At 43.6% G+C, this 27,368-nt stretch overlaps 2 protein-coding genes across 5 annotated transcripts; one reads left to right on the top strand and one right to left on the bottom strand.

Annotated features, from left to right (window-relative positions):
* Positions 1–5: 5 nt before the first annotated feature.
* tbc1d31 (TBC1 domain family member 31) lies at positions 6–20,545 on the top strand. 3 transcript variants are annotated; one of them, XR_015425561.1, is made up of 24 exons: positions 6–116; positions 1,547–1,658; positions 2,125–2,280; positions 2,921–3,036; positions 3,246–3,424; positions 4,107–4,255; positions 5,492–5,651; positions 6,070–6,270; positions 6,607–6,831; positions 7,278–7,360; positions 8,487–8,633; positions 9,515–9,648; positions 10,808–10,941; positions 11,587–11,766; positions 12,356–12,535; positions 13,036–13,241; positions 13,651–13,786; positions 14,258–14,350; positions 15,206–15,346; positions 16,093–16,209; positions 16,516–16,593; positions 17,514–17,629; positions 17,851–17,943; positions 18,962–19,008. XR_015425561.1 is itself a non-coding variant. In XM_022254800.2 (24 exons), the coding sequence occupies exons 2-24, from the start codon at positions 1,582–1,584 to the stop codon at positions 19,114–19,116; spliced, it is 3,231 nt and encodes a 1,076-aa protein (XP_022110492.2). In that variant the 5' UTR covers positions 6–116; positions 1,547–1,581; the 3' UTR covers positions 19,117–20,545. The 3 variants fall into 3 exon arrangements, 2 of the variants coding, with proteins under 2 accessions (XP_022110492.2, XP_022110493.2); XM_022254800.2 differs by having other exon boundaries at positions 17,539–17,629; positions 18,962–20,545; XM_022254801.2 differs by having other exon boundaries at positions 6,607–6,819; positions 17,539–17,629; positions 18,962–20,545.
* On the bottom strand, positions 19,818–27,347 carry LOC110990029 (E3 ubiquitin-protein ligase RNF212B-like). Of its 2 annotated transcripts, XM_022254804.2 has the most exons (17): positions 27,194–27,347; positions 26,680–26,814; positions 26,154–26,215; positions 25,616–25,690; positions 25,033–25,089; positions 24,701–24,768; positions 23,805–23,894; positions 23,502–23,563; positions 23,209–23,260; positions 22,852–22,897; positions 22,365–22,443; positions 22,160–22,220; positions 21,645–21,728; positions 21,160–21,215; positions 20,869–20,930; positions 20,624–20,652; positions 19,818–20,493 (listed from the first exon to the last, which is right to left on the bottom strand). In XM_022254804.2, the coding sequence occupies exons 2-17, from the start codon at positions 26,789–26,791 to the stop codon at positions 20,451–20,453; spliced, it is 1,038 nt and encodes a 345-aa protein (XP_022110496.2). In that variant the 5' UTR covers positions 26,792–26,814; positions 27,194–27,347; the 3' UTR covers positions 19,818–20,450. The 2 variants fall into 2 exon arrangements, with proteins under 2 accessions (XP_022110496.2, XP_086993784.1); XM_087137658.1 differs by lacking the exon at positions 20,624–20,652.
* Between the last annotated feature and the right edge of the window lie 21 nt (positions 27,348–27,368).

Raw genomic sequence — 27,368 nt, forward strand, 5'->3', positions numbered from 1 at the left:
AAAGCGCCATATTGAAATTGTTTATTAACGTCAAAAGCCTGACTCACCACTCATTTTCTACATTAAAAGTAAATGAAAACGTGAAACTGTAATTTAGTGATAACGAAGTGTTATAGGTATGTATTCAAGACCGTGGTAATGCCATTAAACCATTTTTTTTGGCAGAACGATTTTTGGGGTAATTTCTTTAATAAATATTAGCATACGAACATGACGTTAAAGCATCCCCTCCATGGTTAAAGGAACTGCCAGTAGCGGGCGCCCCTTGAGGTCAACAGTAGAAACTTTGGAAGTGACTTAGTTTCATCTTGTTAGATTGGTGATTTAGTTGCCTATCAAAGTACAAAGTAGGCTAAGACTTAGTCTTCAAGAGAGTAGGCCAAGGCTACTTCCAGAGCTGTAAATAACTTCTTAGTTCTGGAAGTAATTTCTTTAATTTTTAATATTCTTTAATAATAATCTTTAATAAATCTTTAATTAACGCTGTCTGGGCCTCGCCCAGACAGCGTTAATGAAAGATGGTGATTCCAACTGCTGTTTTGTCATCGACTTTGTATCACTCGTAATGAAGCCTAGTGTGTGCTTGAACACAACGAATGTGTCAAAAACAACAGTCGCTCATGGGTGTGTGTCATCGTTGTGCAGGATGGGGATTGGACGAGTGAATGGTGCGCCTATGCCACGTTTTGGCAATAAGTTCACGCTGGATCCCAAGCATTCCATGTATTTCGGTTCCATCATTCAACGTCATGCTCTGGGGACCTACGTAATAATCATTGATAACAATGCTGATTGGTTCAGACAAAACAGATCGGTCAAACGATCGTGGGGTCACGGACTGTTGCGGGGCCAAGGATATGGAGGTAGTCCAGTAGATAGGCCCCCAGTATGGGGCTAGCCTAGCCGCCCAGCCTAACTATGCTATAGGCCTATTGAATTTTCCTTGATAATTTTAAAGTTTGATGTTTTCATGTGAATCAATGTTCTCCCCATTCACTGTGCATAAACAGTGAAATTGTGGGCATATTTGATGGAAAGGTTAAGAAATTAGACAGTAATTCAGATTTTCCCCGTAGACCACAGCACGAATTTTGCTCCTTTGAATTTCGAGTGTGAAATATGGAATAGCCACCAACTGACCAATCAAAGAGAAGAATCAAGACTCACTTATGTCATCCCGACCGCAAAAATATGGGACTCAAGTTAACTTGGATTGTTACATGCCAATCAAAGCATCAAACTCAATTTACCCCTTATGAAACGGGGTTTGTTTCACCGTTTTGGGAGGTAATAATTTGAACCTCAAAGTTCTGGGACATGTCTAGGGGTGCCTTTGGGGTGTGATGAATCCCATGCTAGTTTAAAGGGTTATTTATTTTGCATTTTGCCCACGAACACTTGGGAAATGTTTTACTTCAAGAAACCGCACATCGTACATGTATGCGAAGTTAGTGATATCACTTTGTATACAGTAAAGAAAAACGAAATGCATCAAAGTCTTTTTCACTAAGATTTAATGTTGCTTTTTCCCTCGGCCCTGGTTTAGATTGGAATTTGGACACGATGTCCCTGTAATGCAGGATGCAGACATGCGACATAAACAAAAAAGAGGCAGGCAAGATTTGGCTGCGGAAACCCTCTCCGTCTGGAGATGATGGGTAGGTCACACATTTCCCACCCAAGACTGCTATTTATGACCACAAAAGTTCTTTCTGTTGTTTTAAATTTCATTTTCCATGCTCTTAAAATATTTGATCGTTTTTTGATATTTGAATATTTATTTTGATTCAAATATTCACAGGTACGGTGCAGTGAAATAAAAAGGAAAAACTCCACATTTTTTGTCACAGAATGACTTTCTTAAGAACTTCCTGCCAAAACAAAAGTAATACATTGAGTTGTTCCTCCGGTTACCAACTATTACTGAGTTAGTGTAATAAATATTCTTGTACTAACGAAAGATTGCTTCTCTGGAGGCATCGTTGACCAGATTTTCTAGAATTTGATCCAGGTTTATGTCAAATATTCAATAATGTGATCTAGCCCAGCTCTTCTCTAAGGATTTGATTGATCAAGTGCAAAAATGTTGACTGCACATAGTGACCACTTTCTTGCTCCTCAAAGGTTGATGGTTCAGATTAAGCAGGATGTGAGTGGAACCTTGGCACCCAGCGGTCGGCGGGTACGCTTCCTGCACACGGCATTCAACAACACCGGCGACAGCTTCATCGCCGGAGACCACCTTGGAAACATTTACCTCTTTGATCTGTCCAAGAACAGGTTTGCTCCAATGCTGCCTCTCCTCCAGAGTTCCGTCCAGATGGCCAAATTGTGAAATTTTACCATTTAATTTTATTTAAGCAGTTGATAAGATATGAAGATTGCTTTCAACACTGCTTAGAAAAAGCCAGCTGCAGAACTGAGCGTTTAATTGCAACTCTCACTACTTACAATTTTCTGTCTGCAACCTGCTTTTCCTATTTCAAATTAAGAGCTAGATGCGTACAAATCCTTCAAGTTCTCTTTCCTAGGTAGTGGTTGATTATTTGTGCACGCCATCGTAATCTTCAGGTTTTTACAAAACAAGAACAATTCCCTGATCTAAACAGTGTACTTTTCACCTGGACAATATCCGCCTCGAGCAGAAGCACCCCCTCGTCAGTTGAAAAGAGCCATGTCGGTCAGGAGTGCCCATTTTGTTCCATTGCTGAGAAATAGCGCCCTCTGTTGGTCCAGTTCAAGGCCCCATAATCTTTCTTAAATTCTTCATGCATGTGACTAGCCAATAGAATGTCAGCCAAGCCATAATACCTCTAGATTCTAGAACCTTCAGAGTTAGAGTTGAAATAGTACTTGAAGTCTAGACCTAGTACCTGGCCTAGTACAAGTGAGTGCTTTTTGGTCATTGCTTGTCTCCCAGGTTCCAACTGATCCAGAGGACGGGACAAGCTTGCACGTGTCTGGCCTTCACGCTCCGCAGGAAGACAGAGTACCTCGCTGCCCTCGCAGACTGCTCCCTCAAATGCTTTGATACTGGTAAACCTTTGAGCCCTGGTGTTTCAGGCTCGCTTTTGTCGAGGCTCTGACATATAAAAAAAACTCAGTCTATGGCCACATGGGAAAAGCCACAGTAGGACATTTCTCTCTATGTTTCAAGTTTGAAATTAATGTGTAGACAGAGTTCGGACTCCACCACCTGAAAATTTGTTTAACGTTCGGTGCTTTATTTCTCTCCCTGCACCCAGATTCCAAGGAGCTTGTGGCTTGGATGAAGGGTCACGGGACGCCCATCCACTCCATCTCCGTGCACGCCTCGGGCCGCTACGCCCTGACGACGTCCTCCGACACCAGCCTCCTCTGGGATCTGGACACGTTCACCCGGAAACGCAAGCTCAACGTGCGGGACGCCGTCGGCATCTCAAAGGTCGACAATCCCATCAGTTTCTCCAAATGAACAAATTTCAACGCGACCGCCTTTCTTCAGGAACATGCATTGCCTACAGTAATGTGCCTGTCAGGCGTTGCATGTGCATCCGTAGATATTCTTGAGACATTCTGTTATCTTTTTTCATTCATTCTGTCATCTTTTTCAACGATTTGCCCCTAGATTTATGGAGCCTGTCCATTGATTGTCTTTTCTTTTCGTACGTTCGACAATTTTTCAGTACCGTGTGTGTGTGTATTCCGTGAACCAACTGTGCAGTTTTGGAACACATTCCGCCGTCTTCTCATATTCTGTAGTTTTTATGCGCACTATGGAAAATATTTGTCAGATGCACCCTTTTTATTTGAGACATTGTGTAGTCTTTTTATTGATTCCGTGAGTCATTCCAACGGTTCTGTCATTTGTTCATGGATCGAGGAACCTGTCCACTGACTCTGCAGAAGAGCTGTGCGATGACAGCTCTTCACGTACTTTGCACAGTGCTCTGTCTATAATATCTCCATATTCCCTGAACTGATCCGGCAATCTTGCCATGCATTCTGCAGTCGCTTCACAACCCGTAGTCGTTCGATTTACTCCGCAGTCTCTGTCTCCAAAGGTTCCCAAAGCTTGGCCCGACTCTTCCCGACCATTTGTTTGATTCCTTCTCCCCCCCCATCAGGTCTTCTTCCTGCCCCTGAGCAACACCATCCTGACCTGTTTCCGGGACGACTCCATTTTTGCCTGGGAGTCGGACACCCTGCAGTGCAAGTACCAGCTGCCCGTGCCCCCCGGGGAGAGGCCCAACTACAAGGCCTTTGCCACGCCCAGGTAAATCTCGCACAGGTGCTTAAAAGAGTTATAAACCAGCTCTGAGAAACCTGACAGTTACACAGATGAGCAAGTTGTTGGGGTTTTTTTTGGCAGATTTTGTTTGTGCTAATAATGCGTATTTTGTCTTGGACCATTGGTCATCTTGATCGTGGGACTTTTTGAAGTGGACTCTAGGATGACCCCGAGGATGACCAGAGCACACTGGTCAAAATGTGGAGTACGCACTCAGTACCGCAAGCTCCACCGTGCAAAGCTTCAAGTCTTATCTAAAATAATCTAGCGTTTAGCCATTGAAGTATTTGGAGTTTGGCTTCAGTCTCTGTGTTTGGTTAAACTTGTTTTTTAAAAAATGAACTGATTTGTGTTCAAAAAGCCGTATCCTCCCCGAGTGACCCCTGTTCACCACTTCCCAGGTTGCATCGTGTAAATGGGACGTGATCCCTGGCTACATGGTGTTTACGGTTTAATGGTATCTGGCTGGCGCCTCCAAACAGAGATATTGACAAATGGGAAGAGCCATCGACATAGGGCTGATAGCTCAGTTGACAGAGAGCCACCAACGTAGGGCTGATAGCTCAGCTGGTAGAGAACCACCAACGTAGGGCTGATAGCTCAGCTGGTAGAGAACCACCAACGTAGGGCTGATAGCTCAGCTGGTAGAGAACCACCAACATAGGGCTGATAGCTCAGCTGGTAGAGAACCACCAACGTAGGGCTGATAGCTCAGCTGGTAGAGAACCACCAACGTAGGGCTGATAGCTCAATTGGTAGAGAGCCACCAACATAGGGCTGATAGCTCAGCTGGTAGAGAACCACCAACATAGGGCTGATAGCTCAATTGGTAGAGAGCCACCAACATAGGGCTGATAGCTCAGCTGGTAGAGAGCCACCAACGTAGGGCTGATAGCTCAGTTGTAGGACGGGGGTTGCAGGTTGAAATCCCGCTCCAGTCAATTTCTTTTTTCATCTTTTTAATTATTGAATTTTTGGGGGTTGAAATTCATGTCTTTGAGAATAAGGTTTGAGTCTCCCGTCAATGAGCACTTTCCGTAAAATGACAGTGATGTAGTAAAAACATGTATTGAAAGTTACGGTTACAAAACCAAGAAAGTTGGGCTGTAAAACAGTCCGTTGGGCAGCCCGTGTAAAACGTGCAGTAAAGTTGTTTGCGAAATGAAAGGAAACTTGACAAAATTAATGAATAAATTACTGAACTATTGACCATCGTTCCAGGGACGGGCGACTGTTGGTTGCGGGGGGCAAGTCCCGCTTTCTTCACATCTGGGCCCTGGACACGCGCCGTCTGCTACGCGTCATTGAGATGCCGACCAAAGTACACGTTGTTAAGCAAGTGGAGTTCCTACCGGAGAGCTTTGACGGGGGCTCCAGTCAGGTAAAATGGATTTCATCAGGTTTCGGTTAATAAGTACGTTACTGCGTGAATTTGGAATGGGGAACCAGTCAGCATACAAAGCTTTGTACTCAAGGCAACCAATGTCAGCCAGTCCATGACGTCATACATGGTGAGACCACTGATTGGATAAAATTGATTGGGCTATCTAAGCTCTGTAGTTTCTGTCTGTATTGCAAAGTTTGTTTGCCTTTTTTGCTAACAGTGCCACAGGAAACTGCATGTTTTTTACTTATTTTTTGATATTTGTTTCAACCACTTGAATGTCCTATACTGCTTAATGTGTGAATGAGTCCTTCAGGGTTGGTTAGAGCACCAACCATTGGTCCTGGGTACCGGGCAAAAATTGATCTGCGTTTAGACAAAAGATGTCAGAGCGGAATGAATGGCTCCCTTCCAGGTTGTGGGAGTGCTGAGTCAGGACGGCATTATGCGTTTCATCAACGTCACCGCCTGCAGCATGCTGTGCGATCTGGGCTCCCTCCAGGACCGTGTGGCCAACGTCTCGGTCAGCCCGGCCGGGCGCCACGTAGCCGCCGTGGTGGACAGCGGCTGCATCAACGTGTACAGCGTGCCGGCACTGATGTCCGACTTCAACAAGGTGCGACGGCGTATTTGAGAAAAAAAAAATTTTTTCACCCATTGAGAAACTATCTGTTAGGATCGAAACGCCCGGCCCTCTAACTTTTTCAAAAAGTTTATATTCTTGTTCGTTTTATAGTATGAGTTTCCTTGCTTTGAGAAGTTGAAATTTCTATGATTTTCTCGCAAATGAGAAATAATTTCTATTCAAATACTAACCTTTTTTGTAATTTGTTGGTGAGAAATTCAATAGATATTGGCTACTACCGACAGTCATAACCAGTCATCTTGCTTCTCCCAAAATAAAAGTCCGCAAGTTGGTTTCCTTTTGCTTTTTTTCATTTTCTCTGTCCAGCCTCCACCCGCCTTGGTCAAAGTTGCATCCAGCAGGACCAAAAAGAGAGACACGTCCAGGGACACGACCAGCACCACACTCAGGTCCATGACCCCGGGGAGACTACAGATGCCGAAGGCGACGAAGGAGACGCCGGGGAGGACGCACATGGCGACGACCGGGGTCAGGAGGAGGGCAGGGGAAAAGGGCAGTATGACGTCGGACAGAGAAGAAGTACTTGAAATTGTAAAGTTGTTTTCTCTAAATCGTTGTTTCCTCTCAGTTTTGGCCGGATTTTTACCTCTGTGAATATTGAAATTAAGAAAAGTCATGTTTTGCTGGAGAAGCATCAAGCTGTGTGCTGCTAACCCAAAGATAGAAGTATTTTTCTTCAGTTCAAACATTATTGGCCTATACATGTTTTGTGGTTTTGATTTGAGAGACAGAACCGGGGATGTGGATGAAGCCGAGCTTTGGAAACCTTCCAGAGTTTAATCCATTTGTTGATCGTTTCGTCGTCTTTGTACGCTTCATGGATGAACTTTAGAAGGCACTGGAGTCTAAAAGTGTGGGACCGCAGACGGTTTGCTTGTGTTTGTTCCATGTGGCCACTTCAAGCCCGGTTTGTCAACTTCCAATCGCTCGACTTTGATAACATCGCCACAAATGAATCCTATTCTTTATTGATCTAGGTCGCCGACTTGCCCGAGGGACTTGACCTGAACAGGTTGCACGCCATCCTCAAAGGCTACGGGGAATATCCAGCCAAATACAGGTGGGTCCTCCTTGTAACAGGCCCCGGGCTGGAGCAAGAGAGGGCGCTATTTCCTCAGCAACGGAGGCTCCTTTGGTACTAACTGCACATTGCTGGATCACAAATGACTCGGAAATGCAAGCGTGGCAGTCAGGTCGCTACCAACGCGGCCCTGTTCAACCGATGGGGGAGGCGTGCTTCTGCTTGAGGCGGATTCTACTTTCAGGGAAATGTACATAAAATTGAATAACAATTCTACTAGAGGGGAGTAGGAGTTTTGAGTAACTTTTATTTGCGGGGTAGCAGCAAAGACGTACGGTTATCGCTCGGAAGTTTCTTGATGAACGAAGGTGTGAATGCTGGTGAGATTTCCTCTAGCTTTTCAAAGTGCCGTTCTTGAAGATGTGCTGACTTCCTGATTGCTGATTACCTAGGCGTCCAATTATTTTGTGTCCCTGTCACATCTAACATGTGATTTTGTTAAGTTCAGATCACATAGTCAAATTTCCAAAAGTGATAAATTTAATATGCAAATTACCTGCCAAACAAATAGAAATAGTTTGAAATCAATTTCAGTGATATTTCTGTGTCAAATTACACAGGTCAGGTGTAACAGGCACACAAAAATGTTACACTTTTGGACCCCCGAATTTATAGAATGACCCAATTTCATTATTTCTGTGGTGCGCATGAGATGCATTTTTAATAGTTCACACGCCTTTTTGCCTTTTCCCCGTTATGGGTAGAATTGAATAGCCACACTGTCCAGCATGGTACCCTGTGGTCTGCTGGAATGCTAATCTAGGTTGGTACAGAAGACCTTGTTTGCAATTGATTTGTGAAAATGAGATGCAGTCAGCTTTAGTGACTTAATTGTGCGGTATCCTGTCACATTGTTTGGACATTTTGCAATAAATGGGTAATGGTGAGGCTAGATACGGTTCTGTTTGGCCGTTGATGCCTGGTATGGTAGCATCAGGCTAGTATACTCCCCAGGGAGTCAAGACGGACTCAGGAACGCCCAGATGTTGTGAGCCGTACGTGCAGGGATAATGATGATATATCGGCGCCTTGGAATCGCAGATGTTATGAGATCCTGTGTGCCTTATAAATGCTTTGGTATTGTTGTAATCCTGTTTAATACCAGGATGTTCATTTGGCGTTCTGTCCTGCGTCTGCCCGAGAATCACACTGCCTTCAGCAGCCTGGTTGACAAGGGAACGCACCTTGCCTGGGCAAAGGTGCACGAGACGTACCCCATCAAGAGCCGAAAGCTGCTCAGGGTCCTGCAGAGGTGAGTTCATTCTTCCATTTGTCAAAGTTTCGGCAGCTGTCAGAGACTAAACGACTTATTAACTCCTTGAGTTACGTTAGAGGTGCAAATGTGCACGGAATACAAAGTTCAATTTGCTTTTTTTTTTTTTTAAACAGAAAAAGTCTTTGCAGGGGTGGTGTTCAAGCGTTCGATTGTTTGATTTAGGGAGTGAAATATTATGGTGGCGATTCTGTGCGGCATGTTTTTTTTTTCGTTATTAATTATTGAGTAAATCTAGTAACGACACCAAGGATTCCTCAAATGTGCCCTAGGCACTGTAGCTTGCAAGTCTGGAGAAACCTTCAGAGAGGAGACAATGAGAAGCAGTTACAGTTTTAGGGGTGGGAGGAAACCCCACAGGAACACATCTGGGGAAAGCTCACGGAATCAGGTAGGGACTGGGACCTAATCTGCACCAAGCCGGGAATCGAACCCCGGCCGCTGAGATGAGAGGCTAGAGAAGAACCATTACAATATCAATATCAGAGGGTAGTGTCATCTGATCTTGAATCTCTTCAACTGGCCGTCAACCTGCAAATGATCAGGTCTTATGGAGGACGAAGCAGATTTGTATAAACCTGTCCGGATTGTGCGCATCACACATAATTGATCCCAACGGCTTTTTGTCCACATCACGGAATATCCAATGGCCTGGGGCACCCTAGGAACACCAAAGAGAGTTAACTGAAGAAAATTCAAATCTCACTCACTTAACCGTCAAAATGTCAAGATCATGAAACAAATGATATAGATTTCGGCTGTCAGCATTCTGTGGATTCTCAAGCGGACAGTAATAAAGTCTAGTAGGAATTCCTTGTCGCTAATGCAGCGGGTCACTTTTCACTCCCCTCTCCTTGCAGGACCCTGTCTGCCCTGGCCCACTGGTCGGCCATCTTTGGGGAGGCCGACTACCTGCCGCTCTTGGCGTTCCCCTTTGTGAAACTCTTCCAGAACAACCAGCTGATTTGCTTTGAGGTCATTGCGACCGTCCTTTGTAAGAGTGCCTTTTTATTTGTGAACTTTTTTGGGGGGGGAAGACAGTACTTTCTCAGCGGGTCATCTGCCTTTAATTGGTGTGACTTGCTCTAATCTTCTGAACCTATATTTTGAGCGTCCGAAGTCTGTTGATGGACTGGGCCATTTGACTTGGTTGACTGTTGCTCATTTGCACATTCAACCAAGGGCTACAGAATTTGCCATTTGCACGGATAAATTCCTTGGCCAAGGTATTTTCAGGGAAACAAGGGCATGTCTGAAACACTTTAACCACATTGCGCCAGGGGCAGTTATGAATGTTGATGATGCTGTGACTAGATAATTTTCATTTTTTTCTGTTTTCAAAATTCTTTAAAATTCATATCTTCACTTACTGGACACTTACACCCACACAAAGGACTGTCTGGTTTCTGCTCTATTCTGACAGACAACATCTATTGACGCTGGAGTATTTAAGCCAGGCCTGCCGTCTTGTTAAAAGAGTCCAGATTGTGCGGTGTGACGTAATTTTTTTTTTTGTTCATGAACCTGGCACAGTGTGCTGTTGACCTCTTTTCAATAGGGGCCAGATTAGCATGCAGCGGTGCTGTGTGGCTCATCGCTGCGGTGGTGGAGCGCTTTTGTCCCCGGTGGTAATCCGCTCGCACTAAACAGTGGTATACTGTTTCAAAACAAGGCTGGATTTTCTCTACTGTTGAGAGTGAAAAAATGTCGGTAATTCCCAGCAGCCTGGTCTTGTGCTCCGAGTACAGTCTTTTGTTACAAGGCCCAGTTCCCTTTGTCCGATTTTGGAAACCCTGGCTATGCATACAGAGAATATGTGCCTGAAACCGGGCTCCCCGGGGGCAAGTGGTTAATCTGTAAATAAAAAAACCAAACATGAAAACCCGTCCCAAGGTTATATGCTCAGGAGCTGCGATGCAGTCAATATGGAGATTCTAACAAATGGAAGCAAGCGGCGTATTTAGCCAAATGTTCCGGAATTAAACAGATCTCATTCTTGCTTTCCAAAGGTAGGCACGCCAGTCTAACGTCCAGATGAGATTTCAGCGCATACAGCAATGGACTGCTGCAGTTTTTAAACAGAGTTCAATGGCAGTCAACGATTCCTCCAATCACCGCTCTCACACCCCTTTCTGATTTGCCTCCTCGGACAGGTAACTGGTGCCAGCTATGGTTTGAATACTTCCCCAACCCTCCTGTCAACGTCCTGTCCACGGTGGAGAACGTGCTGGCCTACCACGACCGGGCCGTGCTGCAGCATTTCGTCAAGTACGGCGTCACCTCGCAGGTATTAGCCCGGGCAGATGCTCCTACCGCAGGGATAGCAAAGATCTGTCCCGGAGGATGTACAAATGTGTATTTTTAGAGTTGAAGGAAAAACGAGGAGTGATGCTGTTTTCTGCTTTTCAAGAATGCAAATATACTTCACTTTTATTTTATCTGACGTATTTCTGTTTAAAGCCATTTCAGTCTTTTAAAAATGATTTGAAATTGTGTGGTTAAAAATGAAGATTATTATTGTAACTATCGAACATTTCTGGTAATGAAACCAAGGATTCCTCAAAAGCGCCCTCGGCATTGTAGCTTGCAAGCCTGAAGCAACCTGTAAAGAGGAGACAGTGAGAAGCAGTTACAGTTTTAGAGGTGGGAGGAAAACCCCAGAGGAATATTCTGGGTCAAGCCCACAGAATCAGGTAGGGACTGAAAACCCAATCCACATGTGGACCAGGCTGAGATTGGATCCCGGGCTGCAGGGGATGAAAGGCAAGGAAAGAAGCACTTTGCGCTTAGTTCAGTTGGAACACTGTAAGCATTAATTTGATTACATTGTTTGAAGCAAACTGAATATGTAACTCCTGACGGATAACCTGTATCCAAACTCATTTCATTTGGCAATCTCTGGATATTTCTCAAACCACATTGCGCACCTCAGATCTACGCCTGGCCGCTACTGCAGACCCTCCTGTCGGAGGTCGTCACCAAGGAGGAGTGGCAGGTACTGTGGGACAACGTCTTCACCAATCCCCCGGCATTCTTGCTCCTGGTGGTGGTGGCCTACATCACCTGCTCCCGGCAGCCGCTGCTGCAGTGCACCGACATAGACGACTTCAAGGTGATAATCCCCAGAACGGCGCTCCAGTCGTCTCTTGTAGATCCGTTTCCTTGAACGTTATTCCCCAAGGCTGGGTAGAAACTTAACCTGCAAGAGGATTTGGGAAAATGGAGTAAAAAGACTCCTTATTGGCTTTATTCCCAAATCGGCCATCTTGAATCCAAAATGAGGCGATCTCTGTCAGAATTTTCCCATAACTGAATGTGTGGGAACGAAGAGGTGATGCAGTGGAGCAAGACCAGTCACACAAATCAGGTCGAACGGTGAGGAAGGATTGTTTGTGGTGCAGTTCATTTGAGTAACCTTACTTGAACGCAGACTGGCGATCTCGTGTTGGGCTTATGATGGTCTCACGAGACCTAGTGATGATCCTAAGAGGTCTCTCTCACCCACAACACTGCAGAAAGGACCGAGTCCAACATGCTTATAACCTTTTTCCAGTGAAGAGAAAACAAACTCGTGTAACTGTCTGCATCAAAGTACTATGTAGCACCATCAGAGGTCATACGGTTGATGACGACTGATTTTGATCGGATGTTATAAATGCTGAGGTTTTCTTCTTCTCATGTTCTTCCTTCCTACTGTTTAGTACTTCTTCCATCATCGTAACGCCGTCCACATCGCTACAGTGATCAGCGAAGCGTATCGACTGTGGGACAGCACCCCCGCAGATATTCACCCCAAGAGGATGCTGGAGGACTTCAAGCCGCTCACCAAGGGGCAGTACCCGATATTCAACAAATACCCAAAGTTCATCGTAGACTATCAGGTATGCGGAAGAGCAGTTCCTGAGTGAACGTTAGCGGCCGTCAACCACTGTCTGCCTTCCAGACCCTGGATTCGTTGAGTTGAAGACTTTCACTGTGAGACTCCCCAGGCGAAAAGAAATTGGACAAATTCTGTCACTGTTACCCACTGTCAAATATTGTGCACTTCTGGGGTCCAGCACGTGCAGGTAACATAACTTTAAGCTTCATGAGGACCCTCTCTCTTTTTAAGAGAAGGCATGTTTAAAAATTTCGCATTAAAAGGAAAGAGAATGACGGCAAAGATTGACAGGATACCTTTGGGACACAGTAAATTTGAATAAATTTGAATAAATTTGGATAAATTTGGATAAATTTGGATAAATTTGAATAAATTTGGATAAATTTGTGACAAGGATCAGGTTTTTTACAAGTTCGTACTAGACGGGAATGAAATGGTAGGGACACTGTACACATCTTTTTTCACAAAGCAACGACGGATATTTTTTTCCTTTGAATCAAGGCCCAGGAACGCGAGCGGATCCGGCAGGACGAGCTGGAGTACCTGCACCAGCGCCAGGCGGCGGCCGAGCTGCAGCGAGAGTTGGACAAGCGACAGGGGGAGGAGGCGGCCTGGTACCGCCAGCAGGCGCTGCTGAGAGAGGCCGAGGAGCAACGCCGGAGCCTGGTGGCCGAGGAGGAACAGAAGCTTATAGACCAACGGGTCAGGTGAGGTTTGCACCTTCACAAAAGGGTCAGCTGCCAATCTGACAAACCTTGGCACAACTTTGCACCGTACTTACGGTCAATTTCATGAAAAGTTAATCCGGTGCGCAACGTTTTGATTATATTAAACTGAAATTTTTCTTCCATGTTTTGCCTTTTTATACACCAACTAATGCAATAAAATGAGGTTCTAGTCAAGTTGCACCACTGCAGAAGTTTTGGGCAACCAGCTGGAAGTGAGGATTGTGCCTCACAGATGTGACAGTTTGATGGTAGGATTGTATTTATTTGGCACGCTACCATCACGGAGATCCTCTTGGACCGTGTGGTTTTATTTGAGGGGATGGGAGAGCGTCACAGACATTTGCTAACTTCTTCCAAGGCCTCTGTATCTCCGCCCGTTTATCATCAGATTGCAAGCGATGAGGCGCGAGTTGCGAATACGGGAGCTGCAGCTCCTGGACGCAGCCAAGCGGAAGTTCATGCATCACCAGCAGACGCAGAAGGAAGCGGAGCTCGGCCGGCTGGACGACGAGATAGCCCGCAAGGTAGGAACGCTGTCGCTCAGAATGTTTAGATGAACAGGTCTAAACCAGTAGACTGACTGTCGTTGTTCTGGTCTGATGTCAGTGGGTAGTTGGGAGGATTTGGTGGTTCCTCCCTGGGGTCCATCCGGTGATATCAGTGTGATTCTTGCCAGCGATGTGCCCGTTAATATTTTAAAGACTTCATCTTAATGAGTCAGATGGCCAAGGCTGCTGTTCTGCAAGGTTTTTCTGCTGGCTCTAAAATTGGCAATGCCTTCTTCGTCTTGCATTTCAACACTGTGACTAACAACAACATCACCCACAGCACCGATTATGATTGGTAAGGACCAGTAATAGATGAGGAAATATGATTTCAGCCGTGGTAAAAACAGAAAGTCGTTGTCCACCATGTTCTGTCTGACTCAACTGGCGCGGTTAGTTTGAATCTGTCAGCAGGTGTTTTTTAGCAGAGATGGATTATCTTTGGCACAGAATCTACTGCGAGAGCAAGAGACCAAGGCGGCGATGGACGATGTGGAGATCCGACGGATGGAGCTACAGGCCCAGAAACAACTCCTGGAGCAGGTGGGTTCAGCCGATTGCTCGAGTTGGTTTCTCGTGAGGGGTGTCGTACACTCCCAGGACGTAAATGATCGAATGGGTTGTGTAGACGCATCAAAAAAATCACCAAGGATCTAAACTGTTGCAGCTGTGAGTAGGCACCGTCGATATTGCATTTTGACTGATACCGATATATCGGTTTTTTTTATATCAATATTATCGATATATCAAGTTTTATTCATTTTAATTTTGAAGGTATTATAACGGGTGAATTGTTCAAAGGGTACACCTCTACACCGTAATGGTGTGATCCAATTCACCTTGGTGACATGTTGTAGCATCCGTATTGCTGTTGCCTACATGGGATGGGATACTCGCTGCTGTGCATAGCGATATCATCAGCATGTGGTGCTAGTCTACGTATGTTTGGTTAGCAAATAATTGTGTTTTGGAGGATAAATTTAGTGATATTTTCACGGCAAAGTGTATGCGAATTATTGAAAGCGAGACTGAGATAGGCGACTGAATTTATTCTTCAAATGTCGCCGTATAAGCCGCCCAGCTTAGAAGCTACAGGGACTTTTTCACTCAGCATAAGAATCAATGTAAGCTGTGGCTTATTGAAAATTGCGGTAATGTGACGATGTACTTTGATATTTTTTTAATAAAGATCATTCCTCAGTAGCGATATTTTCGATGTGTTTTTCAATATCGATGTTTTTGAAGTATCAATATTTTTGATGTTTCTCCAACATCCGATATTTTTGATATATCGATATTACCAAATACCTAACACCGGCAATATCGATATCAAACCCATATCGATATATTGACGGTGCCTAGCTGTAAGTAAGATGAAACTGTCTGCCTTTTGCACAGGACCTGGCAAAGAGTTTGGCCAACACCACGCACCAGGAGCGAGCAGACGCCGATGCCTACCGACGCCAGGCTGAGCTGGAGGAGAGAGTCAGGAGGAGGGCCTGGGAGGACATGCAAGATCAGCAGCACACGACCAGAAAGGTAGCTAGAGACAGACTGCCGCAGACACTGATCAGTATCCCTGTAGAGAGGTGTCGCTCTTGGGGCCATCAGTACCTCCACTTTGGGCCGGGCGAGGTGTCTCCAAACTCAGGTTCCAGCAAGGCTGGCGTTGGACGTTGTCAGTGCACTTCCAGCACTCGAGTCAGCCTGGTATTCGGTAAAGACGTTGTGTTTGTTCCTGACTCACTTGGATTGAGCCGGTCACCGGTGCTGGGCAGCTGCCCACTGGTGATAGCTGGTCCCTTCCTGAGAGGCTTGAAGGTCACTATAACCCCCTTTGGTAGTCAAGTAAAGCAGTAGTGCTATTTAAGGTTTGGGCGACCCATGATATCCACGTTGGATCTCTATGGTCAAATTGTTTGGTTCTTGTCCGGGCCTGAACGATTCTGCTCTGGTCTAAATCAGTGTTTTTGTTCATCCAAATGTCCTGGAGAGTTTATTGCACCTTGATTAATAGTTGATTAATTTATCTTTATGCCATTTGAGTGGTTGATTGAAAAAGTAAGAAAGTCTGGTCTTAAAGAAGCAGGTCAACAACTCTCTCTGCCGGAAAATTTTGTTGAACCATCGATGGAATTTTTTTTTTACACCGGGGAGATGTACATTTGAATATTTGTTTTATTTAATAGCCTGATGCTTTATTTTACTTGAATTAATTGAGAAATTTTGTTGAGAGATTTGAAGAAGAGTTGCAGGGTGTTTTCTTTGTTTCACTTGGGAAACAGCAACTCCAGAGCAACATAGCCAAGGCAGAGGAGATGAGTGACGAGGCCGGTCTGAGGAGGGACTCGGAGTACCGCAGGAGAATGGACAACCTGGAACGAGAGCTGAGGGGCTCGGAGGTAGGATGACGTCAGATCGCCGGGCGTGATGGGTTGAGAGGCTGCCTGATTCTCTCAAAAGCCATCACGTTGCTGTAAAAAGCCCACTCACATCTTCCTTTGGCTGCACAAAATTGAGACATCTGGCCTGTTGCAAAACCTTGATGTGAAGTTCAGTCGGTGGGACTGATCTTTCATCCCCAGAGAACGCTTGACGTTTTGTTATTACCTGTGAGAAGAGCCTCACTTATTGGTGCATTCTCTGGTCAGGTCTGGTGGATAACGTAGTCTGAAGTCATGCTCTTATTTTCTATGCAATGTCTTCAGGTTACAAGACTTCACCAGGAGAATCACAGACTTGAGGAGGAAATCCAGTCCATCATGAGAGGCATTGCCGACAGGAAGGTACGCGGGTTTACTAAATAATGGTGAAGAGAATGGATTGGATTTTTAGACAAGTTCCCAAGTTTGGATGTCTGTGGTGCCCTCGAGGAATCGTTTCTGACCGAGGTCCAACAGTTTTTTCGCCGTTGCAATCTGGGTGGTGCACTGGTTTGGCTTCGTAGAAATTCCTCCTGAATTCTCCACTAGGGAGATTAGCGAGGAAGCCTTTGGGAGAGCGGAAACTAATTCCATTTCAGGGGGTTATTGCAGTGTACGTTGTAGTCGTCTGAAGTTTTGGCTGAAAACTGCGGGTTAAGGCGAATCAATAATGGTCTGATGAAGATTATTTATACTTTTATAAGTTTTTGGATAAAACAAGTGGTGAAATGCAGATGATGACATACGGGGTCTCTGAAATTGTTGACTGTTGTCCCTCATTGGCCCGTCGAGATGTAAACTAGTATCTATTGTGATTATGTGACGGCTGATTTTGAATAAGTTTGTGACCTGATGGGTATGACGTCTCAACTGGAAGGTATCCCAATTTGATTTGGATGGTTTCCAGTCGGAAACTTAAGTAGTGTCCAACTGGAAACCATCATTAGGTACAGCTTGACTTGATTTCACACTTCAACATGGGCCTGTTTTGAACCCTGAACAGAATGGGAGTGCTGTGTTATCCTAACGTGCAAAATCCTAGATAAGTGAGCACCTCCGATTCTTATGGTTTGCATTTAAAAATTTTTTTTCAAGGTGTTGACTTCCCTTATCAGTGGTGGATAAATTCGACATTTCCGAGTACTTTTTTTGATATAAATTACGATATATATTATTGTAATTCCATTTAGTACTTTCTTAATATCAGTGGAAGCTACTTGTCCGTATTCATGACATTTTGCACGGTCAGTCTCGAATGGAGAAGTAAAATAGGCTGCCAACAGATTTCCTCTCGTTTTGAACTTGCAGCTGGGAGAGGCGAAAGGGAAAGTGGCCGAATTCCACCAGCAGAGGGCGCTTTCCACTGCCCATGATGAACAGCTAGCAAAACTCGGTCAAGGTACACTCAAGTTGCCAAAGCTGACTTTGGCACATTTGATATTCTTGACTGCTCAAAGGCGCTAAAATTTTGATTCTCAGGCATATTGTCTTTTCGGCTTTGAATTCAACTTGGGGTCTCTACATCTTTACTTTCTGCCAAATGAGGCTTGTTAAAATGTCCAGAAATATATGACAAAATCACTTTTCTTTGCTTAATTTTTGTATTTCCTTTTTTGACAGGTCAGGTCACAGGGGCTGTAAACCTTAACAATAGTTCGACGAGGAGAAAAGCCTTGAACGACTTCAGTAGTTCTGAAGAGGACGACATTCCCAGTCAGTAAACGAGTTCCGTCTTACAAACTTGTCTTGTGGAGCACCTCAAATGTCCATTAACGCAAGATGTTCATCTGGTCAATGGCTACTAAAATTGAATCCCCATTTGTGCAGTTTGTTGGTCACGGTGTTGACGATGTCCATGACGTATTCAGTGCTTGAATGAGCACTGATAGACCTTGTGACTGGCTACACTGAACTAATTCAAGTCCCATTAAAAACGGTGTAAAATCAACAAAGTTCGGAACCCCTTTGCGGGCAACTGAAATTCCTGAGGCCTCTCTCTCTCAAAAAAGTGTTTGTTGGGTCCTTCAGATTTCAATTGATTTCCAAATTTCAGTAAGTTATCCAATCAGATTTTTAATTTATCCACCAAAAACAAACCCACCCACCCCCCGAAAAAGACATCCCTCCACCTTCTCAGGCTCTTTGGACAATTTTCTGCAATAGCATTTTTGTCTGCCTTGCCCCTCGAATGGGAGCCCTTGAATCTAGAGAGTTGATCCTGGGCTGTAATAACACAATCCCACCATCTCTTGGGCCACACAAAACTGTAGGGGCACTTTTTAAGCGCCTTGGCCCAGTACAAAATTTGCCTTGAAGTGGGACAGTGCACCTTGATCCGCGAGGAAGCCATTTTGATCTTATTCCCTGAATCTGTTGTATAAGATGTACAGCGTTCAGTGGCAGGGCACCAGATTATTTTATGATGGGCGTGCATTCCAAGCCTCCTGTTTACAATTTTTCAAAGTCTGGTTTAAAGCATAAACAAGATCAGAAAATAGTCATTGTAATAGACAGGTAATAATTTGTGATGAAGCTTCATTTTAGCACTTTTATTTTTTTCTCTCAAGTTTCCAGAATGAAGAGTCAACCGTGCTTTCATTTTCAATGTTGCCAACTCATGAATAAAGTTGTGCGTCTAGCCATTTAAACCACTTTTGGGTCTGCTTATTTTGTAAAGAACGTGTAGATATGATAACCTTTTTCTCCATTATTCGCTTTTTTTTCTTCCTAGTTTCTCTGGATCGAGGGAGGGACACCTTTGAGCAGCGGGAGAAGAACCTGATGAGGCAGGTCCAGGAACTCCGGAAGAAGATCGCCATGGAGACCAGACAGCAACATCTTCCGCCGTCCTTTGATGTGGACGGTGGGGGAAGTGATCGGGACTAACCAGTGGACTTGCTCCGGTGGACAAAACACCATACTGCATTTTTTCAATTCACCGTACAGAGGGCTCTGTGAACTTAGGACTTCTGTTGAAAAATATGGCAACTTTGAATTGTAAGACAAAAGTGGTAGGCCAGTGAAGAATCCCGTGTTGAACCCAAAGATTTGACCCAGGTATGAATTCTGCCCATGTACTTTGCGCAGGCATCATTGAGGTTGTTGAGTAGCATAATTCTGGGAGTGAAACCCACGTCCCAGTCTCTTGGGTGCAGATGAATATAACATGCTCTTGGAAGCCAGTGGCTAACGGCTGCCAGTCACTTGCCATATGAACATATGTTACTGTCATCCACAGCCATTTAAGGGGACACAAAGTGAAGTCATTCCAGCACTGTGGGACAAAGAGTGGAATGACGCAAATCTGTCCACAGGTGGTAGAAGTACTGACCTGCGTATGATGGGTGCACAGCATCTGCCTATGGCTTTTCTTCGGAATGAGCACAAAATTCTACAGAAATCAAGCAATTTCACCACCAGAAGGGGTACTTTGCTCACTGAGCACATTAGTTAACCACTTTTGCGTGCCCTTGGTGTCAGAAAATGATTCAAGTGGCACCCGAAATATTGCATCAGTGAATGCGTGTTCTTTGCTTATACGCTACTTGTAACTATTTAAACAAAAAAACCACCACATTTTGAGCTAATTTGTAAGTAAAATTGAAACTATGCTTTTTCCAATCCAGTGCTCTGAACTCCCTGCTTGCACATATTACTGTATATTGTAAATGCGGTTGCAGTTTCGCACATTTAGTTTGCACGGGATGAGATCTGTGAAATTCAGGGTTGAAATTCCGCATTGGTCTGTTTTCTGTTATCTTGCTTTGAAGGGTTTTTACACTAACGCGGTATTTGAATACCAACTCAGATTGCCCATTTCTTCGGCCAGACTGTGTCTACAAGAAATGACTGCATGTGTGTTTACATATATGTACAAAACCAGCACAGAGTCTTTGGATCTGGTGATTTTCCGTCCAGTTTTGGAAACTCTTAAGTCCAGTTTATACAATTGAGGTTGGAACGCTCAGCTTATCTCTGACCTCTGAGGAACTCACGACGCCTGGGATCGCTAACGATTTTGAAAACGTGTTCTTGCAAACTCCATCAGTACAATAAACAGCAGCATGAGGAGCTGTCCCGTCGCAGCGCACGGTCAAGTCGTCAATATCGGCACCCTTGCTTCCGTTATAGCTGTCACTGGGAATCTCATACACCCGGCCGTTTGGATGGTTGAAGTTGCCAGCTGCGTCTGGTAGGAGACTAGGTCCGGCCGAGGCTGACTACGATTTACCCTGTCGGTACTGGCTGACGGGAGCTGCGGAGCTTCAAATATGAACGAGAGAAAAATTAAATTTCATCATCTTTGGAATGATTACGCCTTTGTTACAGCGATTGGTTGTCGTTTGTAACAGTTGGTATAGACGTACAAGAGAGATGTTACTGGAATACTCACCGAGTTGGAGTCTTGGGGGTGTAGTTTAGCTGGGGGGGGGGTAAATGAAATATGAAGCATAACAAACAGCAATTAAGAAGAAAATTGTGCATCAAACTCAAGTCCAAGTCACTGATTAGTCACTGACTGCTCAAATAATCTTCTAAATTGTTAACACCCATGCGTTGTGGAAGTCGGGGATGTTTGGAAAAGTACCCCCAAGGCCCCCCGTCTTTTAGACTTTAATACAAGATTGTATACAATACCTGAATTGGTCTCCTAGCCTGGTCGCTCTGAGAAGATTGGCTCAAACTGAATCTTGTGCTGCCTACAACCCCACCCCCCATATAGCAAAACAAGACAAAATCAGTCACAGCACTTTGATAGCATGTCCGAGAAGCAAATGAGAGAAATCGAACCATGGACTGACCAACTAGGGACTGCCAAGAGTAAAGGTCAATGTGATATTTACTGTTCGTATTTATTCCTCAAACCAATACTTTGACTTGATACGCATAACTGAGTATTTTTGTTGAATGTGAATATATTTTACAAACCTTGGGAGCAGTCGTTGTGGAGCTGAGAAGACCGGAAATTGCTAAAGGAAGAAAAGCTGGAAGTGAACACAAAAAAATGCTCGTGAATTATGACCAGGAATATTGATAATTGAAGTTTGATTCCATGTCCATTTGTAAGTCATCAACAACTGAAAAATTTCTTGTAGCTGAAATGTAATTTTCTAACTTTGCAAAAGTCATTTACTTTCAAACGGGAAATCAAAAACTTCTCGTGATCGGTACCAGCAATTAAAAGTTAAATGTTCATAATTCCAGCTGAGATACAATGTGTAAACTCGCAAAAACATTTCAACAGAATTGCAGATAAGTGAACTTTGAATTTTTGAGAAAAACAAAGGAAATTCCCTAGTTTGATGACTTATCCTTAAATGATGAAATGACAACAAAAGTCACACATTTTTGGTTGGAATCTGACAATCATGGGATAAGATTTTTGATATAAGAAAACTTTTCTGTCTACAGACCTATTGGAAGCCGGGCTAACATTCATGGGTGAGGAACGACCCGGGGTTGCCATGCCAACCACTGCCCCGGGAGTATTGGCTGACCTAGAGGTTCAAAATGCCAAATAAATGAGAACAAAAACGAAAGAAATCAAAATAATTACTTGACGGGCACCCTTGCACTTTCAAAATCAAATTCGAGATTGGACGCTGACTCATGTTTGACAGCTTGCTGGAGACGAATCCAGCAATGTTTCACTGGACAGTTCTTAATGACCTTCTTTAATGGTGGAAAGCAATGTGTAGGGTTTATGAACAGAGTGACAGTAACTTCATGTAATAAGTTATCTCAGTGGTTACCGCCATTGGTGGGGGCCACTGCTGCGATAGCGTTACAGTGGTTACCATATTTGCCTATATTTTCTGCATTAGCTCCAAGTTCTGATCCAAATACTGACAATGCAGGACACCTACAAAAAAGGAACTTTCTAAACAAAAAAGGCTTCTCAAAATCTCATCGGCATTAACCATTTTACCTTATCAAGGTGCCAGATGGGGTAAGAGTCATATTCCCCTGGGTGGGGGTGCCGACCGTTCCTGAAAACAAATGCACCGTAGAAAAAATGAATGAAAGGTTCTGCGAAATGAGCCCCTGATATGTGGTGAGGCGTTGGGGTGGTTGGAACCGTGTCCAGATGGGGTGTGTCCGAGTCTGTTCAGGTCCCAGAGACGTGGACTCACCTATCCTTCCATTGACGGGCGGTGTTCGGATGCTCAACCTGGCTGGGCCTGGTGGGGTCCTGGTGGGTGTCATTGGTTGCTGTGTAAATAAAGACTATAGTTATTCTAGCGAGACTTCTTCACTCACCAGACTAGCCAGTTGAACCCCTCTGTATCTTTTTATAACAGCCCTTCCTTCCCCGACTTTGGTACTTTAAAAACTGTGTCTTTCATGAAGTATTTTGGTGTGTGTTGGCATTAAGAATCATTAATGTGACTAGAAATCTTAAAGGTGTTTTGGAGAAATTCTCCAAAAGGTTTCCACTTCCCAACAAACATTCATGCCCCTTCCTCTCTCCTCACGTTCCCAGTTAGATTACCATTTTTTATTCAACCGCAACTTCGTCACCGCTTTCTTCCCATAACATTTCATACTCGAACCCACACACACTGTTCTCGCATATCCTACTTTTACTGAGGAACCGAATGCATCATAGTCATAACTCACAGACTGGGGTGTCTTTGACGTTTCCATTTGCTGAATATGCTGTGATCTGCAGTGCGGTGAGAAAAATTATCCCGAGAAAAATGAAAGGAAACAGTCGGAAACCAAGATGACTTATTTCTTGGAGAGAGGGTGTTGCATTGATATTCGAAAATCAATACTGTATTTTAAAGGATTGGTGTGAATGTGATATCTACCGAAAGCAATAGTAAGTCATAAATTGCATTTATGAAGTGCTTTAAACAGGCATTTCTAAGCGCTATTAAAAACTTGAATAAGTGTATCAGAAGACTGATAATCCCCAACTAAGGGAAGATTTTGGAGTTAATTTGGTTTGGAAGACATTTGAGGTAGCCCTACCTTCCGTATGGTGATGACGACCTACTGATGGACTGGGAGGAATTCTGATGAACTGCAAATAAATCAAAATTCAACAGAAATATGTCGGACCGTGAGCACCAACATTTTGTCCGTATTGGAAAATGTTATAGCCTTCAAAATATTACACTGGTACAAAAACCACCTAAAATCTCATGTCTTGAATATAACTGTAAGACTAAACCATTGGCAGATGGTTGGATTTTAACAAAGAAACATTTCCACCAATTTGCATCTCTGTCGGAGAGTGGATAAATAAGAAACGCTAAACATACCCATGTTGCGCACCTTTGGTGGGATGCTGGAGTTTGCCAAAACTTGACCAGGAGTGCTAGATCTAAGGGGTAAAAATTTCAGTGCTTCTAAAACTTGACAACATAGGTTAATGTGCAAAGAGCTGTATGCAGTTTTGGCATTTTCAGATGAAATAAGCATTTTGAGGTACGACAGAGAAATTCCAATTTACGTAGTATTTTTTTCAGTTGTCGAAACATATTGAAAATCGGTCCAACTGTTCAGGGATGGCTTTAAATGCTGGTTCCTGGTTGGCTAACATTTCCCGTTGCTCATAATGATACCTGTAAACTTTTGCAGCGCCCCCTGGGCCAGGCGATCCGCTCACCAGCCGTCTCAGCTTACAATTTTCCTCTTGCAGACGGAGGACCTCCCTGATTTTGGGAAACGGCAGCGGAGAAGCCAGTGAAACCTTCAAGAATCATTGCCTCAGGTTATGCCACATTCAATTAGTTCCCCTTTAAAAATGTTTAGCTTTAGTTTAGAGTTGTTGGTTTTTTCAGTAGTGTGCCCCCCTGTTTATGTTTAAAGACCAGCTTCCCCCTTTAAATGTAGTCACATGCTCTGACCACACTTAGTTTGAAGAGCAGACCAGAAGAGACACAGTCACTGTTCATGTATTTCCCCCTAAATGGAGTGTGCGTTTCTGCTTGAGTCAGGTTTCTGTCTGCTTCTATGAGGCAGTGATCGAAAGCCAACCTCTCCTCCTTAGACAAAAATAAAATATACATTCAGTGCTCTGAACTATGTAATTGCCGGAACCCAGTTACCGAAAGCTCGGCAGTTACATAATTCAGAGCACTGATTAAATTATATTTTTGTCTCGATTCTGATCACGGTGCTACGCAGCCCTTTCGTATTTCTCTCATTCTTAGATCTATGGGACACACTGTGTTGATTTTTAGTCCTTATGGTTTTTGCTTTTTTTTGGTTCTTTTCTTTCATAAATTCTATCAGTGCCTGAGTCCTTATTAATTTAGTTTCCTGCGACTTTTCCCTCAAAGATCCTTGGTTTAGTTAGAGATTTATGTTGTTTGCGAGTTCCCCCATAGCATGTCCTTTTTCCTGGTTGGGAAGTCTGAATCATTTAAATAGCAAAGTTGTATGGATTGACCATGACACCGACACATTTCTTGATTTTTTTTTTTTCAGTGATCTTCAAATTTATGACATGGCTGACCGTTCCAAGTCCCTGGCTTGATCCAGTTGTCGCACTGTCATCTGCATCCTTGACTGCATCTTGGCCTCCTTCGAATTATATGAATAAAGAACCAAAAACAGCTGCAATGAGCTGGTTCGAAATCTCAAAAAACCAAGGTTTTTCAGAAATAAAGTCAGCATATGGCTGCGCTTCGAAGACAGACTATACTGCACCTGCGTAGCCTGGTACCCTGCATGCACTGTTGGAATACTGAAACTAGATCATTACTTTACTCCGAAGTACCAAATTTGATCTGTACAAAAACTTTGCTATATTCTAAACTGAGCTACTTAACGGATAAACTCTTGTACCTGGTCTCTTTTGTAAGCAGCAAGGCGTTGGCCGTGATTTCTCTGAAAATCCATCACCTACAAAACAAACCCAAATAGAGAGTGAATATTGTTCTGATAATTGGATTACTTTCTGTCTCGCTATAGGGTCCAACTTGCAAGAACGCACTCGGTCGTGTTGTTTTCCTGAGGCGTCACTTAGTGGTCCTTGTTATTTTGAACAAAACAACAATTCTTCTGTCTCCAAGTCCAGGAGGGGGTGGCAGAAGCTTTGAGTGGGACGGGGGTAGCAACTTGCCCTCGGCTATACAAGTTGTTATTGTATTTTATTTATTGGTTATTTCAACTTGTTCATTTTAATAATTATAAGCAGAACTTAACATATTTGCAGCAAGGAAATGGTACCAGACATAACAAGTAAAATGTCACTTAAATACTTCAATGAAGAGTACAGGAAAGTGGAGGTTCTTGAGAAAATTGATTTTAAATTTTTTGGGGGAATGTCATGCACAGTACATTTGCTTTCAATTTGAAAATACATTTTTTCTCAATAGCAGGGGTGATTCTGGGGAGATTTAACTTTTTTTTTAATCAGACAACACACCTGCATCAACTGCTTGTGCTGTTTCCTGGCAATCTCGTGAGGACTTTGGAAGAAAATCTCCACGTCTGGCTTCATCTTTACAGGAAGTAATCATGAGAAACAAAGTTACGCAACAAATTCCCTCTTATTTCTCTGGAGAACTTGCATGAAAAGTAAATATAAGCATGTGGGCGAATGGCAACTCACAAACTTGTAGATTTGCCTAGTTTATTCCAGGTCATGTAATGTACAATATGGAGGGTTTGCACGGCTGCCATCTTGCAGGCCAATGCTTTGGTTGCACACGCTATACACAAAGGAGGTTTCCCTGAGGAACAAGAAAACAGCCCTGCAAGATGGCTACCGCGCAAAGCCTCTGTATCTTTCTGGTCATTCAGACATGTACTGAAGTCCAGCATCAGAATTTGAAAACTGACATACAAAATGGTGAGTTTCTTTATGTTAATTTTGTTGTCGTGGCAATTCAAAATATGCTTCAGTATAGGAATTCAGAAACAACATGTATGTGTCAATTTCAATTCAGGTTTTTACAATTTACCTTGGATGATAATTCTATTGTTGTACAGTGACTGCCACACATATGGCACTGATTTTTTGATCCTAGTTAAAAAAAAGAAAGGAATGAACATTATCAGTAAAGTATTTCAGCCATCGGATATTTCAAAATTGGTTAGATTTTCATATGCAATTGCAGTCTCCAGTGTAATCTCCCCATAAAATGACGAGAGCATGCTTTGGTAACTTTGAGTACATGCAGGGAGATGGTGTCGAAATGTTTTTCTTTACGTTATTAGCCTAGATGGGAGGTGGTCACATCTAAAGCTTTTAAATTGCTTACACTGAATGATTTAGGTTTTGGTTGGGGATGTTGGTTTTCTACCAGCTTTTGCCCTTGTCCTCACCGATTGGTAAATTTGTTTTGTGAGTTTGTGACTGAGGTAACTTACAAGTTGTAGCAAATGCATCAATCAAATGACAATGACTAAATGTCCTATCTGCGATTACAGGATCAATGATGACAACTATGAACAAGTGGTGAATCAGTACATCAAGGATGGGAGTACCCTCTTGGATGCAGCCATCACAGAAGATGTGAGCACAATTTGTGAGGAAGAACTTCTTCCCTCCACCTGGCTGGAGAAAGCATTGATTGCAGTGCACCCAATCTGCCATCATGAACTAGGGGCCTACCCAGACACCTAAAACAAAGATGGATGAATACACAATCAGAGAGCAAAAATAAATTGAGAGGAAAAAAATCATTTCTCGCAAAAGTTTTAACCTGTAATCAGGAAGTTAAATTGTGACAAGGCCTAAGTTAAGGTCTACTACAAATAGAGACGAGAGGATTTAAATTTCCATCTCGCAATTCTTATGCTTTTTATCACAAAAATGTAGACCCGAAACAGGGAAATTTGTGATCGCTTCACCCGACATAGCCTAGCGCTAGCCTACATGTAACGTTTGGCCTCAAGCATGTAAAAAAATCCGAATGACAAAGTGAAAGACGGAGGACCGATTTTTAGCCAAAAACAATTCCATAAAATACTTTAGTTGCTGACAGAATTCACACATTACCTGCACAGAAGTTAAAGACGTTTTTGGAAAGCTGCCCGTGGGACGTATTCAACGATTTTTTGCGGAGCCAAATTTACAACCTCAGTATAGCGGCTGAACGACGGGTTACAACACTTGGCGTCCATTGGCATGATTGGTCGCAAGTTTTTAGCTACGCAATTTTGATGGGCACGGA

This window comes from Acanthaster planci, linkage group LG06 (genome assembly GCF_054643075.1).
Source record: "Acanthaster planci isolate LZ-2023a linkage group LG06, COTS_SCS, whole genome shotgun sequence".
Lineage (NCBI taxonomy): Eukaryota > Metazoa > Echinodermata > Asteroidea > Valvatida > Acanthasteridae > Acanthaster > Acanthaster planci.

Bases quoted from the DNA above. Each gene is read 5' to 3' on its own strand.
- LOC110990029 (XM_022254804.2), bottom strand. From the start codon at position 26,791: ATGATGGCAGATTGGGTGCACTGCAATCAATGCTTTCTCCAGCCAGGT. The intron at 23,261-23,501 runs GTATGTTTAGCG...ATTTATTTGCAG, and splicing joins ACCAAAGGTGCGCAACATGG to TTCATCAGAATTCCTCCCAG. The intron at 21,216-21,644 runs GTCTGTAGACAG...GTTCACTTCCAG, and splicing joins GTTAGCCCGGCTTCCAATAG to CTTTTCTTCCTTTAGCAATT.
- tbc1d31 (XM_022254800.2), top strand. From the start codon at position 1,582: ATGCAGACATGCGACATAAACAAAAAAGAGGCAGGCAAGATTTGGCTG. The intron at 9,649-10,807 runs GTAAGAGTGCCT...CTCCTCGGACAG, and splicing joins GGTCATTGCGACCGTCCTTT to GTAACTGGTGCCAGCTATGG. The intron at 16,594-17,538 runs GTACGCGGGTTT...TTGAACTTGCAG, and splicing joins GAGGCATTGCCGACAGGAAG to CTGGGAGAGGCGAAAGGGAA.